General features: G+C 37.7%; 1 protein-coding gene across 5 annotated transcripts in view; it reads right to left on the minus strand.

Annotated features, from left to right (window-relative positions):
* The window catches only part of nt5c2a (5'-nucleotidase, cytosolic IIa), a 46564-nt gene that overhangs the window by 28440 nt on the left and 2411 nt on the right, over nt 1–15713 (minus strand). For all 5 annotated transcript variants that reach the window (XM_041789278.1, XM_041789275.1, XM_041789276.1 and 2 more), the window contains exons 3-15: nt 9985–10058; nt 9627–9744; nt 9421–9516; nt 9203–9294; nt 6288–6345; nt 6114–6207; nt 5947–6000; nt 5679–5762; nt 5293–5334; nt 4655–4762; nt 2803–2869; nt 1875–2045; nt 1540–1591 (exon numbers count right to left, since the gene is read on the minus strand). In XM_041789278.1, coding sequence (XP_041645212.1) covers nt 1540–1591; nt 1875–2045; nt 2803–2869; nt 4655–4762; nt 5293–5334; nt 5679–5762; nt 5947–6000; nt 6114–6207; nt 6288–6345; nt 9203–9294; nt 9421–9516; nt 9627–9744; nt 9985–10058 — 1110 coding nt within the window. The remainder of the gene's footprint in view (nt 1–1539; nt 1592–1874; nt 2046–2802; nt 2870–4654; nt 4763–5292; nt 5335–5678; nt 5763–5946; nt 6001–6113; nt 6208–6287; nt 6346–9202; nt 9295–9420; nt 9517–9626; nt 9745–9984; nt 10059–15713) is intronic.

Genomic DNA, 15713 nt, shown 5'->3' on the forward strand with positions numbered 1-15713 from the left:
AAGCTTCGACCACCTTGTTCATAATATGGATCCTCATGTTAGTCTTCTCCATATATTCATACAGTTAAAAGCCCTCGTTTACACGTGTACATAATGAAAATACAAAAAACTCCCATCCCTACTAGGTAAAATTGAATATATAAGACAAGACAACTGTTGTATTTTCTACAATCATTTATAAATGCTGAGAATTACATTAACACGTCTCCTTCATAGTCCGTTGTGCCATTTCACAAGTAAAAGCAGTGCGTGGTGGAAAATTCATCATACCCTTGGTTTCGAGTTGGGTCCTGAAAAGTCTTCGTTACAAGGGCTATGCTGCCCTAGGCCTCGGGTCAAAAGAGAATTGGGACACCCCATCACCCTGACATGAACACGCAAAACCAAGGGTAAGGCTAAGATAAGAGCTAAGGGGGAGAAATGGGATTGACCCTTAACCTCAAACAACCCTCCCTGCTGCGTTAGTGATGTGTGAATGCGGATAAATGGACTTTGTTAATTCTAATAGCCACTATACAAAGCAGCCTTTGCCATCAATGTGAATGTGGAGTGAATGGGTGTAAAAACTGCTGAGCGATCAGACGACTACAACAGCCCTATACAAGCTCCAGTCTGGTTACAGAATGCATTAAATAATCTAGAATAGTCCTGCATTTGTCTATAATGTGTGATTGTGGTTATACTAGACAATACTGTGAATACTATATAATACACAAGTGCCGTCATGATTCTACTTGCCTATCAGGGAAAAAGCAGAGAATAAATTTTCAAATCAAAAATCTAAATATTAAGTAACTTAAAGATAAAAAACCTTAAGTTTTTACAGGACTGCTTTCAAAATAACTTCATAATTTCCAAAAATAAAATATATTTTTTAAGGTTCTTCAATAAGTTGGAATGGAGGCGCTGTTAGGGTTAGCACTGATCCAGAATACATAAATGTTTCCATTTTGAGTAGAAAAATGGAAAAATTATGCTACACTCAAATTTTTGTAGATGTATCTGTATTTGCCACACAGCTGCTGGAGGCAACAGAAGACCTTTATGCCAAGGCTGTATATACAACATGCTGCCAATTTATACATGCTGTGTCTCAAAACAGACCCATCACATTGTGTAAATCAGGATTATTTATTTATTGAATGTAGGGGACACTCTTTTATTATAGCTGATCTGTTCAGATGCACCTGTCTATTAAGAGGGAATTTCATTTGAGTGATGTAGTGCAAAGAGAGTAGTAGGTATTTACCCCCATGTCTAACTGTGGGGACTGCTGGGAAGCACAGAGCCTGCAGTAAGCCCCATGGCAATGGATACCTCTGACCTTTCAGGCATCACCTTTCAAAGCTATTTATTATGCAGTGTTAACCCCAATGAGTGTTTGCTGTCATCTATACGTGATGGACCATTTTAACTTAAGTTATTCGCACTAATGTTTATTTTCACCATTCCCTCAAAACAGTCTAAAAATGCATAGAGAAGTTTTTCAGGGACACTTTACAACTGGAGAAAGAGCTGCCTTCACAATGAGAAACTCACTTGTAAAGCTCTGCCAGGAAGCAGTCCAGAGACTGAAGCTCCTCAAATATGGCTGAAAAACAACAGCAGGTGTTAGGTTATTTGGCTGTATCTAGTTCATCTTAAATCAATGAAAATCAAAAGAAATTTGAGGCTGAGCCACCTTTGCTGTCATGCATGTTGTTCTCTGAGTATCCTACAAATAAAACTCACTGAAAGACTATAAAGCTACTGTGAAATATTTCTCCTGCTGCCTGACTAGGCTCGCGCTCATATGTCAATTAACTGTTTTTATAATTACTACAGTTGTCTTTAAGCTCTGTGTACATCTATGATGTATATGTGGAAAGCCTCACAGCTCTTGTCAGTCCACACATGCAGCTCCTGGGCCAGCTCAGGTATCACCAGAAATGTCCTCCAGCCTTGGCGCTTTTTGGATTTTAGAATGTCGCCAAAAATATGGTCTCCAATGTAGATGATGTCCTTTCCTTTCGCACCCAGCAGGTCACACACGATGTCTGAAGAACCTGAGAGCACAAATATGATGTTTTCAGAACCTAACTTTGAGGATTTTGTCCTCTACTTAAAATAATAAAAAAAAAAGGATTGTGGTATTCTATATGGACAGCCTGCAGTATATTCTTTTGGACCATAATATGAGGCCACACATGGAAACACAAAGTTTAAAATTATAGGGTGTTGGTACTAATGCTGTCCACACCTCCATTTAACGAGTGAGCACCCAATGCCCGTTTTTACCACTGGTGCACAAAGCAGTTGCTAATGGCAAGTAGATTTGTCACTTTTATTTCTGATCTCAGCACAGTATCGTGACTTAGGCTTAAAACTATGGAGCTTTTATTGTTGCAAAACTACTTGCAAATGCTTACAGAAATCTGTGCACAAATCTGCAAATGCTTAGATAGATTTGCAAAAGCTTGCACAAATCCACAAAAGCATATGCAAACTGCTGCCTTCCACGTGATGGCTGTGCTATGAGGAAGGCAGCCTTGCCTGTGAACCTTCGCTGAGGGCAGCAAAACCCAGTAAAACTCCATATAAAACCACATGCCATGCTATTCCACATGTTGAATAGTGAATAAGTTATACAACACAGAAATCTAAAACTGCAGCATTTCTGTGAAGTGAGAGAGTAAGTCATGCATGTGCAATGAGCAAACATTGCTTTCAGTCACACTTGTGTTATTCTTTAAAGAAATATTTCAAAAGTAAAAGAAAATGAATCCAATAAACAAACCAACAGTGCTAAGACTCTTTAATTACCTCCAGAGTAAACGATACCATGCTGTAGAGGTCCGGTGTAAGTGCCAATCTTTAATCGACCTGTGGTCTGAAAAGAAAAAAAAAAAAAAGATTAATTTATCATTAAAATATCAAAATCATACACAATAGGGCTGTCAGCATTAACATGGTGATGGCATTCAGACCTATGTACATAGTTAACGCATTTCTTTTTTCCTCTTTTATGTATTGCATACAAATATGTGCATCCTAATTTAGCTACCGTGGCAGGACAGTGGCTGGTAGCTAATCACACAGACCATGTAAAGCAAAAATAAATCTGTGTTTAGGTTTGTTGTATGACAGGTCACTGTGTAATGAACGTCTAGTTCAAATTTCAGCCAAATAAAACATCTACGAGTTTATAAAATCAAACTTCAAAATCAAGGATGGTGTGGGCGTGTCTGTTGAAGGAGCTGATGCCATGCCCACTCAGGAGAAATACAATCTTCTCAAATAAAAAAAAAAAAAAAGTCTGAATGGAGGAAAGCACTCACACCTTTAGTGTGACCCTTGACCTTGCATTGACCTTATGATCAGAGTGCAGCTGCCAGGCTCTGTGCCAGTACGTATTCTGGCTCAAATCTCTGTTATGGTGCATGAAATGATACATAGACCACTGTTGCTGATAGATTTGGCAAATTTACCTCACAATGAACAAAAAGCAGAATTTGACTGACTGTAACTTTAAATAAAGGCAGTGACATCAGCCAACAACAGACTGGACTGAGATGAACTGCTCTGTGATTTTTTATATTGTAGTGTTAGAGGGGCGGGGCCATTACCCACTGTGGGCTCATGACATCATAGCCCCGCTCACATTCAACCCAGCCAAGAAAGATGTAAAAAACTTTCTAACAGTCTGAATCCAAAATTCAGTCACAGGTTGATCCCAGTGTTTTCACACATTTACAGCAACCGTATTCCAACATATCTAGTAAATTAGGACATAAATTTTGGATTTCACTTTACAGGGTCTTTAAGGTTTCCCTGCAGCCACAGTGATATGAAATTAAGGACACCACCACTTTGAATGTCTCATTTCAGTTCCAAAAACTCACAGATGGCTCGGTGAACAAGTCAAAGCAACTTTGACATTGTGATACAAGACACTTCCCCCTTCCCAGTAATATACCCTTGAGCAAATTTTATTGACTCGATCCATAACAAGTTCTTCTTTTCATGGTTAAGCTAATGTCCCCCTTACCTATCACAAGATCATTATTCTTTGAAAATAAAAGCTGGCTTTTGACCAAAGGCAGTACAATAAAGTAAAAGTGAGCGCAAGGAAACTGGGACTTCTGAAAAGTGCAGCTGATGGGGATCACTGGACATCAGTGAGTCATTTTGTACATGCACTCCTACGAAATGCATTGAGAAGTTTGTCTCTTCATAAATAGCAGTGTCAAACACTTTATTTCACAGAATAAGAAGTTTGAGGTATCTCCTATATCTAAGGCATGGTTTTGGACCACACTAGTGCAGCAATGCAGCACTCTTTAAATAATAATGTCATCATCATAAACCACATATTTGAATTAATTTAATTCACAGACCAAGACTCTGGTTAGAATATCTACCCAGTGTCATTCTGTTCTGATATGTGAACAAGTGATTAAAACTTTCTGAATCATATTTAACTATACAAATTCAGCGACTAATACCCATTTAAAAATATGATTCCTTGACAGCCCTAATACACAGATTTTAATTTGTGTACCACGTAAAGATGTGGCTGACCCAACAATAAAGTTGCAATGAAAATGACTGTATGCACAAAAAAGCAGAGCAGGGCGTTTTTTTTTCCATGCAGGTCTTTACAAAACACACTCACAGTGTCGACTTGCCGCAGCACTGTCCCCTCTCCAAAGAACACGGGTTTGCGGGCGTCGACCAGGATCAGGTCAAAGTAAGACTGCCAGGGCCGATGTGGTGTACCAGGCTGCCATAAACACACAAAAACATGAATTATATGATATCCATCCAGTCCAGCCTCTGTCTAAAACAAGTCAGGCCTTCTGGAGCCAAGACGCCGACTTCTTGGAAGTCTGCTGAGAAGCAACAGTGTTAACCACCAGCCTGATGAAACTAAAGATGGGTGAATGCACTTTGTGTGCTCAAAGCAGCTGATGGTATAAATGCAGCAAGATGAAATGATAGAAAAAAACACTGGAGCTGTTGGGAGCCTTAGCTTCAGAAGCTACATGGATTACTTTTACAAGAATACTGAATATCTGAAATGTTGGGCACCAACAACAGATACGTGACAGGAAGTAAGGAACATTTTTAGGCCCCCTTTCAACAACATTGCCCACTATCATACACTGAAAGCTCATTTTATTTTTTTATAATAAAAGTTATATATTTTCTGATTGTTCTCTCTATAAAGATGCACAATTTTCAACCAAGACTGTTAAACTGAACCAAGTGAGATCCTTACAATTAAAAACATTGTTTAGTTGTTTGAGTTACCTTTGGGCCGTGAGGAAAGTCAAACAGGTAGGTCATAATTTTCTGTAAAATAACAGGAAATTCTATTTTAAAAATCATGAGCACAGGACTCAAACACTTTAAATAACAAATACACAAACAGTCAGGCATGCACTTGGTTATACACACACTCACAGGCAGAATTCTGCTTTTGGAGAGGCAGAGATCAAACAACACAGAGATTTTAGGGAACTTTGCACTAAACTTTAAGCCAAAACTAAACTTTACTTAATCATTAACATCACTTGGATGGCAAACAGCAAACGTTCAGCCAAAAAGGGATCTGTTTTGTACATGAACAATAAATAAAAGGACAGTACGTTTTCCAAACATTCATTAACACATCTAAATGTGAACTGTTATCTCACCTCTGTGTATTTATAGTCACTGTTGGTAGCCAGAAACACTTTGGCTACTTCGTTCATACGACTGAGCAGAAGAGGAAGCTTTGGCTTTGTGGAGGAAAAAAGAAGCAGACTTTAACAATGCAGAAAAACTCCAGTGCAATGAGACGGTGTTATTTTATTTCTCTGGAGTGATTCGGTATTTGCCACCCCAGCTAGAGTTAAGAACCAGGCTGGTATTTTGTTTATGTAAATGCATGAGCAGTAGTCCTTACAATGCTAGTCTACTCACATCTTTAACCACGTACTTCTCCAGGTTTTCAACAGTCTTTTCTTTCAAGGACCCCTGAGAAAATAAATCAAACATTAACTCAGAGCTGTGGATGAACTGACCGCTGGGAATGGCTTACAGCTGCCAAGAAACAGATATCGTTTTAAAAAAAGAGTCAATGAGCGTACCTTGAAGTGAACCCAGTCCACACCATCCCGGACATCCTGGAACATGCTCTTGTAGGACATGAAAAGGTCTCCATCTTTGAAGCCAGTCTCACAGCTGTAACAGCAGGTAAATTAAACTAGCTTCACTTACTAGAGACAAACATAAATCTGAGGTAAACGGTGAGTATGCAGTACCTTGTGTATCTGGAGCAGTTACTGAAAAAATCGACCAGGCAAGCAAAGAGGTATGTTTCTAAGGAGCAAAAAAGAAGAGTGAATCATTAAGACTGATGATAACCTGGTCATGATAAACTAAAGCTCTAAGCAGACATAAATCATTTCATTTTATTCCATTTACACAGTAATGAATACATCTGGATGTTTCTTGAGAGCTTGACTTGTATAGTGTGGTAATTTATCAAGATGCCAAGAAAACAACCAAAATTGTAATGCTATCACAGAAGGAAAATTAAATATACAGATGGGATTCTGTCATAATGAACTTTTTAAACATGTTCTGTCTTTTTGTTCAATCTTATCTTTTGTTCCATCTAGGTCAGGGGTCAGCGACTACATTTTTACAAGGGCCAGGTTTTCCTTGATGGATGCTTTGGGGCCGGACTTTCAAATAAATTTCAATTAAGACTCATTTTGGTCTAGTTAACAAATTTTAAAATATTTTATACCATTCGAAATGTATGCCATTTTTAGCCTCTAAAACTAAGATCAGTTCCTCTAATGTAGCTAGCCACAATAGGGCGATTGAGATATTATAGCTGAATGCATGGGGGCTGTTATGCTCTCCATTGCTGAGTTTGGTGCTAATATTGTGTACCCTGCTTGGAGAAAAACATGGTAAGAAAAGTTCTATTTAAAAATAATTTTGCTTTATCCTATTCGGTAATCTTTTAAATTACAACATCTAATTTGAAAGCTAAATCCAGGGATGTCCTGATCCTGATCACATGTATCGGATCGGGGCCGATACTAAGCATTTTTAATTGATCGTCGATCTGCAATTTGATCCGATCAACCCAGCCGATCATTTACGTCAGTTGCCGTAAATGGAGCACAATCTACGACAGGCAGTAAACGCGCCAGTAACAACAAAGCAGTGGTAGCATCATTAGCTTTCATATGTTAAAAATGTCAGCGGTGTGGAAGAACTTCAAACTTGAGAGCAAAAACAGTCCAACGGCTGCTTGCAGCATCTATAACATGACCGTTTCACGAGGTGGTAGCAGCAGATCTGCGTTTAACTCTACAAATTTGATCCGTCATCTCCGATCAAAACATGCAGCGGAATACGGAGACTTTACAAGAGCAACAGGCAGCTTCACCGAAGATACACACTCTGGACTTTAAGAGGAAAGACATGTACCCTCAAGAGAGCGATAAGGCAAAAAAGATAACAGAAAAGGTGGTCGAATTCATCACTTTGGACAACCAGCCCATCTCCGTGGTGGAGAATTTGGACCCATGCTATGCCATGCCGTCTCGACATTACATTACTGACTCTGCTTTACTGGAGCTTTACAACAAAGTACATGATAGCATACTATAGAAAAGTAACTTCACTGCCGTTAGCTTCACCACAGACATTTGGAGCTCAGATGTTTGCCCCATGTCACTGCTGAGTCTCTGAGAAATAAAAGTGAAGGGGGAGAGGGAGTGATGTAGCAGCTCTAGTCCCACTTCAAAAATTGCGCTGACATTAAAAGAGTGTCTTTTATTTGATATTTGGGTTTTATTCATTTTTGGTTCATGTATCTGATTAAGCTGCTACATTTTAAAAGATTGTTGAGTCTGTATGGTTCATACGTTTTTTTGATCCTATTCAAGTTAAACTGTTTACACCACTTTAAAGTGGAGTTGGGATGTTTTTAATTCATTTTTGAGTTCAGTTTATGTTGTGACAAATAGAGTCAAATTAACTTCTAAGCAGAACTATAATATTTAAAATTAATTTACTGAATTCATATTTTATTGTGATTATTGATTCTGTTACACCACCTCTAAGTGAAACTGAGGTTGAGTTCACTTTGTTGACTGCTCAGGTCATTCAGCTGACCACTTCACTTCAAGTGGATTTTGATTGTCTGATTGAATACTAAACACTGCACTAAGTGAATATGTAAATTTATTTTTTGACAGATAATTAAAGCGAAATAGAGCTATTACACCATTCTGAGCAGAAAATGTAATTTTGTGTTTTTAACAACAATATTGGCTGTACTGAGTTAAATGGAGTAAGTTTGAGATATCTAGTAATAACAATTGAAAGTCTAATCTAGGTAGCTAATTATGAGTATATTCAATGTTTAAAAATCACATTGGGATCAGAGGCCAAAAATGTTGATCGGGACAACCCTTGCTAAATCTATAACTAAAAGTCTCAGAGTTTTTCTGTGTGACTTAAATTGCTTTAATTTAATATCTTTAATTTAACTGGGTAAAGTTTAGGTATATCAGGCTCACATAAGTTTAATCATATTTGACATGTTAAACAAAGTCAATATCAGCTTTATCCTCACCATAAGGCCGGTTTTGAACAAAAATATTTTTTCACCAACATCCTGTTTAGTTTATTTATTACTCCAGTAAGATTTACTGATGTAAAGGTAACAACCCCCATCACACTATGCTCTGACAAAATCAGTCATGTTTGGTTAAAACATTATGTTTTATGTGGCATGTTTATATCTGCAGAAAAAACACAGATTTTTCAATAGAATAAATGTGAAATGAACCTGATATGGACAAGAATGAATGAAAGAACACGGAAATTAAATTGTTTTCAATCACTCAGAGGGAGGAGACGGAAAGAAACTCAAGGTTCACTGAAGAAAACCTGCTCCTGACCAGTCTAGCTTCACAGACTCAGCTAACATGGTAACTGACTCAGAGCTGAAGTTTCCTGTCTTTCTTAAACAGGCTTGACTTAGCCCTCATTCTCAGGTTAGAGTTTCCTTTATTTGAAGGTTAACATACTCAGGGTTCACACATAACCAAGTTTTTAAAATGGACCTCTGTGGCCTTCACCATTAAGACTAAATGTACTACTTAAAAGACACTAAAAATCGTCTGTTTTTTGTGTTTTTTTTTCTTACCAGGTAGATTGAAGAGTGTGTTGAGGATGTAGAAGCGGTCGGTGTCTCCTCGTTGAATAAATTTGTTTGGGTACATCTCTCTGATTTCAGGCCTGTGCACACAGATTTAATTTATAAGCAAAGAAGAGAAAACTTATCTAGGTGAGACGTAGAATGAATTAAATGCAGTTGTAAATCCTCCACTTGTGTATGTAATGGACTATGTTGACAAATCTCACCCTCTCAAGAAGTTAAATCCGTGCACACACACCAGGATGTTCCCATAGGCGTCGACTTTGAGCAGGTTGCCATACATTGTGTCAAACACCAGACCTCTGAGAAGAACAGACAGATGAGAGGGCAGAAAGTCAGAAACCGAAAGCACATGTTTGAAGGGGAAAAATGGTGTCAAATTAGGTATTCATCAATGAAATCTGGAGCCAACCTGGTAGGGAAGGAGGGGTCGTAGACAAAGTTGAGCAGCTCTTGTGGATATCCAATGGACACCAGACGCTCCACCGTCAAGTCGAAGCCCAGCGACTCATACTCAGGAGATTTATACACTAAAGAAGAGACAAGATCATGTGTGCAAAACAGAAACTAAGACCAAAACAATGCACCAAAAAGACTCTTAAAACAACCCATTGTATGTTTGGTGCTTCATAAAGTAGGGGTGGGACTATTAGCTTATCTTTAGATTTAGTACTAAAAACATATTTGCCTTGAGATAGGAAAGGTTTTGTCTTTTATTCAGAGTAAATCATCATTTCTGATGATGTGATATCACATCAAACTGCACTCACCTGCCAGAGTGTAATCCATATCAAAACCAAAACACTTGATCTTCTCCATGGCCAAGCTTCTGTTGACAAAAACTCTGGAGGAATACAACAAGGAACGATTACACAATGCATGTTCAAACAATTAACTGGAGGGCTGCTTAAATTTCAACTACACACATCTGAATAGCAGAGGAATCACACAGGAGTTACGTTTTCATTCTTAGTTTCTGCTTTGTGAATTTTCAGGCTGTTTGAGGAATCTACCATCAGAGTCTAGAATGAATCTTGACAATCACAACATCAATACTCATGCAGCCCTGCTGGTTATTTACACAGTGATCAGTGCATCTGCAGTCAGTCCTCCTATTCAGTGACTTACTGCTTTCCTTTAAGTTCTAAGTTCCTTAAAGACTGAGTTTAAAATATTCTAAGATTTGAAAAAGTTGTAGAAATCAAACTAAAGGTCAAATCAAACTAGATTTGTGAAAATCAGAGCTGATACTGATGTCTGAAATAGGATTTCTGCTGATTGCTAACACTGATGCTTTTTCAGTGCCTTATTTTGGTAATAAAACTCCCAAATATGCCGACATTGTGTGTCATGTTGGACCACAAAAAAAAGATCAAATTTCATCCAAGCGGTCACTTTTTCTGCCAGGAGAAAAAAAAATCCCTAAATTAATTGCAAATTAGATAAAATCGCAATATGGCCTGCTGCAATTTACAAATTGCAGAGTACAATATATCTATAAATTAAAATGTGCTAAAATAACAGTATAATACATTCATTTTTTGCAGCAGCAGAGATGTTATGCACATTATGCAGTCATTCAAGTTTATTTTTTTTTCTCACTAAACCCTGTTTGCATTACTGCTGATGCACCACACTGCTGCTGCTGGCAAAGCTTCACCGTCGCCACCCCAGCTGCCTCTTTTATAGCTAAAAGCTTGTTGCACCTTTATATTCAGATTCATGCTACTATGGATTAATTGCTTCTGAAATAATTTCATTGTTTTAAATATACATTGTAGTAAATGTATCTGTCCATATGGGTGTTTCTAGCTATGCACTCTCAGGAAAGTCAAAGCAGCTGCTTGACCAACCCAGGGAGCATCTGTAGAGCAGACACCGTAGCATGAACAGATATCAGGAGGCAAAGCTTATCTGTTGTGTCATGCTGGGCAAAGGAAGCCACCAGTTGAAAAACTCTGCACATGAGAAAAATATAGGCATAGTGGGAGTCTTACACCAAGAGAAGAGTGGCTGTCTGAGCAACTGAATTAGTTTCCATTTTCACAAGTGGTGCACCTCTAAACGACACTGAAAAATATGAAAAATTACACCTTTTAAAGAATTAGCTGGTTCTTCTTTTGATCTCAAAATAGCCTCCTGATTATAGCTTGCATACTTTCACAGAAACAAAATTTAAATGCTGAACATTTACCTATTACAGAGTATTTTTACCAGAGTGGTACAGGTACTTTCACTTGTTCTGGGGTCTCAATACTATGTTTGACATGGCTATGCAAACAATCAAACTAGTCTTGATTTTACCATCAGAATTTTAAAAATTGGATTATAAACAAATACACAGCAAAGCAAGGAAGTGATTTCTGCAGAACTAGTCAGAAAGAATAAAGTTGAGATATTTGAGTAGCTGCAGATTTTTTTTAGTCTTTTTATCTTCAGTCTTTCTATTTGCTTTTCTTATTTCACTGTCTGCCTACACACAGAAATACAGATTATACATCTCTGACATATAATCTGTGACTCTGCTTGGACTGCACACTGGTCAGATGAGATGAGAGGTGATCAGATCGACTGTAACAGATGGAGATTAAGAAAAAGATGAGGGACCAAAGGAAATGCAGAAGAACGAGTTCACACAAAAATTAAACCACAATGACAAACCACCTGCAGTTCCAAAAGGGAGAAAGCCAATTCACGGTCAGAGTCAGTATGAATGGAGCTCCATGAGAGTTGGATGGAGAATCAGTTCACATGGACATCAAACTGAAGACTCACTTAGTCAGTAGTCACAGTTTGTTTCAACAACAAAAGGATGTCATACCTCATCGCAGGATGGTTTTGAGCCAGATCCTTTGGCAAGCTTTGTAATAGAGAATACACGTAGTATTACCACTGCACTCATGACTGCTGGTCTTAACACTGATACTCTAAGGTGGTTCCACTGTATTGTTTTGGTCAGTTTAACAATCTACTCAAGACTGTTCAGTCTGAAAAAGACCAGTAACACCGGCCTCAAATCTCTAACACCTACTTTAAAGTTTTAAACAAACAGAACATAGACACGCTTAACTATTAAATGTATTTTTAATTTGGCTCTCTATGGGACCAGGGGGGCATAAGCTTGGTCTGTTAAGCCTAAAGTCAGAGTTTGTTGTGTCATGAAGCCAGCCCACTTTTAACCTAGCTTTACTTTCCTCTTTTTTGCACTTAAATGTTTCAGATCATCAAAAAAAATTTAATACTGGACAGAAAACTAGAGTCAGTACAAAATGCAGTTTAAACGATGGTTTAATCTATTAAGGGAACATCCATCCAAACCTACCTGGCCCTATGTGTGAAAAAGTCATTCCCCTTAAACCTAATAACTGGTTGTACCAACCTTGGTGGCAACAACAGCAAACAAGCACAGGATGCACACCTTTCAAAAAGTTCAACTTTTGTCTTGTCAGCCTTTAAACTATTTTCCCAACACTTAACTGAGTCAGGTGAGACCTGCAAGCCTTAAGATGTTGTTCTGGGTGCTTTCTGACCTCCTGGGTGAGTTGTTGATGCGCTCTTGGACTAATTTTGCTACGCTGGGGCACGCAGATAGAAAAGCAGTCTAAGGTGCGACCCATGTACTCAGGCAGCCCAGATTCTAATCCAGCCTGTGGCCCTTTGCTACATGTCTCTCCTCACTCTCGTCCCATTTCTGACTCTATCCACTGACCTACTCTGTCAAATAAAGGCATGAAAAGGCCAAAATAAATCTCTAAATCTTGAGTTTTGGTGGGCTGGCTCCTCCTGGGAAGGTTCACCACTGTTATTGTAAATTAGATTAAATCACATTATGGTCTGCTGCAATTAACAAATTGCAGAAGTTGCAAAATTTAACTTGAAATGTGTCAAACTACCACTTTAATAGATCCATATTTTGCAGCAGCACACTATGCAACCATTCAAGTGTCTTTTTTAAAATGGTTTACAAAAATTCCCCTTTTCGTGTTTTATGTATGTTTTTCTTAAACAAAAATGAGATTAAAAATAACATTAAAACAATAATCCCCTTAAATAAACTAATCGGTATTGCAACAAATTTGCAATATATGAGCAAAAATAATTGCAATTACATTTTTTAAACTGTTCTGCCTTAGTTCATATCAGCCATGACCAGCTGATAGCCAGCTGACACCAATCAATCATTTCCTAAAAGCTCCCTTTAAGAAAAAAAATCAAACACTCTTTAACCCATGTTTTTAACATTGAAAGATAATGTTTGCTCAAAAAAATTAAATTTAAATTCTTTATGATCACATGTCTCTACATCTGTTTTTCTAACCTCCCACACATTTTTCTAACTCTCATAGATTAGTCAGTAAATCCATCTACTGTCAGCACACAGAGGGCAGAGGAGAAAGCCCTAACAAAGTAGGAAGTAAAAGTTCTGTTTGCCTTTTCATTAGCGCAGCAGTTTTACAGAGGAAAAACTTTGTGTCTAACATCAGCAGTTAAAGGATCTAGTTCTAGGTCAGACAGCATCCAATATACACATTTAGTAACTATAATGATAATTGCCCAAACTGTTAAAAGTTAGCCAAATAACCCCATTTCAAGAAACCCCAACATAATCTCTTATAATAAACAGCAAACAAATAACAGTATTCAACATAAAAGACACAGCAACATTGAAAAAATGGGAGCATAACACTCTAAGTGAGCTGAAATGGGTGAAATAACTACAAACAAGACATGGAAACATGCTTGCATCCTGTGAGACACAAAGGCTGGCTTAATAAAGCAACACAGAGTGAAACACTTAAAGAGAGAACATAAATAAGTCCTGGAATAGTTAAACAAATGGCTTTAAATAAGCATATCAAAACTGTAAAGAGGCTTTTGTCAGAGTAGAATGATTTCCCCTCATGTTAAAGAAAGCGAAGTACTAGATTAGGAGCGCTAAAGGGGAATAAAAAAGTGTTAAGAATGTTTTTTAAAACTGGCTGGAGTCTTACATTGTACCTTAATATCATTTACATGGAAAAACTAACTCATGTAATTTGTACACCTCGTACACCAACCATTATTTTTTTTATTATTACAGTTTTTCTCAATCTCTTTGGTACATTTCTTGAATCATCCTCGACATTTGCAAAACAGTAAGTGCATTTCTCAAAACAAGTTGTACAAATAGCAAAACACCATGGATTACCTGCAAAAGCCAGTCTCCTGCTCAGAATCCTTAGTTCATCTCTCAAAAGTAAATATCTGTGTCAATGAACATGTCAGTGCCATCAGAATGACAAGTCCTTGTGTCATTGTGTACGGATAAGACAGTCAAATTGCTTAGTCATGTTGTCAATATAACAGTGTACTCTGGAGGAATGTTCTGATGTAAACTATGGCTAAAGTTTTGATGATAATTACTGTAAGTTACACCTTAGTGTATGTGGGAGATTGCAAGAGACTGGACAAGATTCACATTTACGCTTTTACTGTAATTTGTTGACAGACTGTCATTGCGATACAGAAAGGAAAAGACAGCACTGCATAGCACAAAGAAAAAAACATGGGACATAGGACAGTCTTCTTAGGGAAAACTGTACATGCAGTGCTGTAGGAATTACAGTGCAGTCTTCTTACACCTCCTGACGTTCCTGTCTGTTGCACCACAAATTCTCATCAACATCAAAACCAACATCTTCGCTTGCAATGCAGCATGGAAAGAATCTTTTAAAGTGTCTTATCCAGCCTCTGCTTCACACATTTCCCTTTGTAAGAGAAAGTCAAGATCCACCTGGGAGCAATTTACCAATTCAGGACAGATTTAGAAAAAAAAGTCTAATGGAAATGTATAGAAATATGCTTGACATATTATTACAACATGTTCAACCATTTTGCATGTAAAGACTTATGCAGTGAACTAATGCCTAAATGTTGTGAGGGGTGAGACTATTCAGCAAAGACCCATTATAATACATTTTGATCAACATGACAGAAGCAGCTGATAATAGGAAACAACAGAGAATTGTACATAATCATTTGCATGGATGAACCAAAGCATTTGCAACTTGCTGAAAGAAATGAGAAACTGATTTTTTGATGTGCACAAGTGACACAATGATGTGAAGATTGAACAAGTAGTTTTGAGAATTTTAATTCTGATCTGACAAATGTACCAAAGTGACTGAGAAAAACTGTGAGCAACACTTGATTTCATGAAAACCACAGTCATGATACTGTCATATCAGAGCTTGTTTTCATGGTCGAGATAAACTCGAAAAGGCTGAGCCACAATTTTGCAAGTTTTTCTATACTTTTCTAAATGAAAATAAAGGTTCACAACTTATCAAAAATACTCATATATCAATGAACTAGCCTGACTTTCATGTGATTCTACAAGATCCTCATGCTGCACTCTCACTCTTAAGTTGCTACATGTATGTGTTTTCTGTTATTGCTATGAATATGTATAAAACAACAAAACACACACGTATGCACACACTCATCAGCGCGTTTGTCT

The sequence above is a fragment of the Cheilinus undulatus genome, linkage group 6 (assembly GCF_018320785.1).
Source record: "Cheilinus undulatus linkage group 6, ASM1832078v1, whole genome shotgun sequence".
Classification (NCBI taxonomy): domain Eukaryota; kingdom Metazoa; phylum Chordata; class Actinopteri; order Labriformes; family Labridae; genus Cheilinus; species Cheilinus undulatus.